Below are 2,325 nucleotides of genomic sequence, written 5' to 3'. Positions count from 1 at the left end.
AAGTCCCGGACCTGACCTGGGGCCAGGATGGACAATTCCTGCTCCTCAAGCCCCCTCTGTGGGGACCCCATACCCAGGGGTGCTGAGTGAGACCCTGTGGGGTGGCAGCAGCTGCAGGGACTCTGCCCCAGCACGGGCTTCCCACGGGCTCTCATCCTTCTTTTTGGGCATCCCCTGCTCCGGTGTGGGCTCCTCCTGGGGCTGCAGGGGAATCTCAGCCCTGGAGCACCTCCTGCCCCTCCTTCTACACTGGCCTGGGGGTCTGCAGAGCTGTTCCTCTCCCCTGTTCTCACTGAGCTCTTCTCTGCACCCAATGCCATCTGCACAAGGACTTTTTCCTCCTCCAGTCCGTTCTCCCCGAGGTGTCACTGCCACCTCTGATGGGCTTGGCCTTGGCCAGCGGCAGGTCCATCCTGGGGCCAGCTGGAATTAGCCCTGCTGGACATTGGGGTGGTTTTTTGGCAGCTGCTCCCAGAATCCAGCCCTGGAGCTCCCCCTGCTCCCAAAACCTGGGCACACAAAGCCAAGACACTGCCCAGTCTGGATCACCTGGAACGTGGGTCACCAGGTCTGTACCCAACGTGGATCGCGGTTGGGTCACTTGTGGGGTTTTTTATGGACACAGGACACGTTGTGACTTCTTGGGATGGACTTGGGCAGGAGGAACCCCCAACCCAAAGCACTCACACCTTGTTTTTTCTCCCAAACCAGGATTTCTCCTTCCCAAACCTTGGCCAGATCGAGGAGGCGGCCATGAGGACGAGGAAGATGCTGCGGGCCCTCCAGGCAGGTGAGGAGGGGCTGGATTTGGGGGGGGATGTCCTTGACCTTCCCTCTGGGCCGGAGGCAAATCTCCTGCCTGTCCTTCTCCCTTCCTGCCCCAGGCCCCGAGCTGAGGACGGAGAGCACGGAGGACAAATCCCCCCGGCAGAGCCTGGTGGGAGAGGCCGTTTTGAAGGGCTCCCCGGCGCAGGAGGAGGAGGAGGAAAAGCCACGAAGATCCCCCAGGAGGAGGAGCTGCAAAGCCATCCCAGGGAGCTCTGAGGAGGAAAGAGTCAGGGTGTGCCAGAAAGGCGGCCGGAGCTTGAGCCGCTGCCCCGACCTGGAGATCCACATTGAGTTCCACGTCAGCGAGAAGCCCTACAGGTGCCTGGAGTGCAGCCAGGGCTTCAGCCAGATCCTCAACCTCTTCTACCACCAGCGCTCGCACACGGGCAGACAGGGGCCCCACAAATCCGTGATTCTGTGGAAGAGCGTCAACCAGAGCCCCCAGCTTGCCAGCGGGCAATCCCTGCAGGCCGGGGAACAGCCCTACAGGTGCTTGGAGTGCGGGAAGAGCTTCAGTTACAACTGCAGGCTCGTCGCCCACCGGCGCCTGCACAGGGGGGAGAAGCCCTTCGAGTGCCAGAAATGCGGGAAGAGCTTCGGCCGGAAATTCCACCTGATCCGCCACCAGGCGGTCCACACCGGGGAACAGCCCCACCGGTGTCCTGAGTGCGGGAGGGGCTTTCGGGACAGCTCGCACCTCACGAGGCACCGCTGGACGCACCGGAGGAAGGGGCCCTTTTCCTCCACCCGCAGCAGGAAGAGCCTCAAGGACAACTCCATCCACGCCAAAAAGAGGCTCCACAAGTGTCCCGAGTGCGGGAAGAGCTTCGGCTTTCTCTCCTTCCTGCTCCGCCACCGGGCGATCCACGCCAAGGAACGGCCCTACAAGTGCGGGGAGTGCGGGAAGGGCTTCAACCGCAGCCACAACCTCGCCAACCACCGGCGCCTGCACGCGAACGAGCGGCCCTACAAGTGCCCCGAGTGCGGCAAGAGCTACAGCATCAGGTCCAACCTGAACCGCCACCGGAGGATCCAGTGCAGGGAACGGCCCTCCGAGCGCCCCGAGGGCGGGAAGGGGGTTAAAACCAGCTCAGATCTCCTCGTGCGTCAGCAGACGGACGCGGGGGAGAGGCCCTTCCGCTGCGCCGACTGCGGGAAGGACTTCAACCGCATCTACAACCTCATCAACCACCGGCGCCTGCACACGAACGAGCGGCCCTACGAGTGCCCCGAGTGCGGCAAGAGCTACAGCATCAAGTCCAACCTGAACCGCCACCGGAAGATCCAGTGCAGGGAGCGCCCCCAGGGTGGGAAGGTGCCGCAGCCCGGTGTGGGAAGTAGAGAGGGACTCCAGTGCTCTTGGAATGCTCAGCTGGAATGTTTATTAAGCGCTCAGCCACAGCCTCAGGGTAAGACACGAGGGGCCGCGACACCGAGAGACGTCGCCAGCTAGCGAGCCAAAATGGCGTCCGCCAGCTAGCGAGCCAAAATGGCGTC

General features: G+C 63.0%; 1 protein-coding gene across 1 annotated transcript in view; it reads left to right on the top strand.

Annotated features, from left to right (window-relative positions):
- LOC114072311 (zinc finger protein 345-like) overlaps positions 1-2,156 on the top strand; it is a gene marked incomplete at its 3' end in the record, with an annotated part of 7,943 nt that extends 5,787 nt beyond the window's left edge. The window contains exons 5-6 of the mRNA XM_027910227.1: positions 1,121-1,237; positions 1,298-2,156. Coding sequence (XP_027766028.1) covers positions 1,121-1,237; positions 1,298-2,156 — 976 coding nt within the window. The remainder of the gene's footprint in view (positions 1-1,120; positions 1,238-1,297) is intronic.
- Positions 2,157-2,325: the final 169 nt, after the last annotated feature.

The sequence above is a fragment of the Empidonax traillii genome, unplaced genomic scaffold, assembly GCF_003031625.1.
Source record: "Empidonax traillii isolate 1590-97213 ecotype Southwest subspecies unplaced genomic scaffold, ASM303162v1 scaffold2967:size22614, whole genome shotgun sequence".
Lineage (NCBI taxonomy): Eukaryota > Metazoa > Chordata > Aves > Passeriformes > Tyrannidae > Empidonax > Empidonax traillii.
Note: the sequence above shows the minus strand (reverse complement) of the source record. Positions and strands in the feature narration are given on the sequence as shown.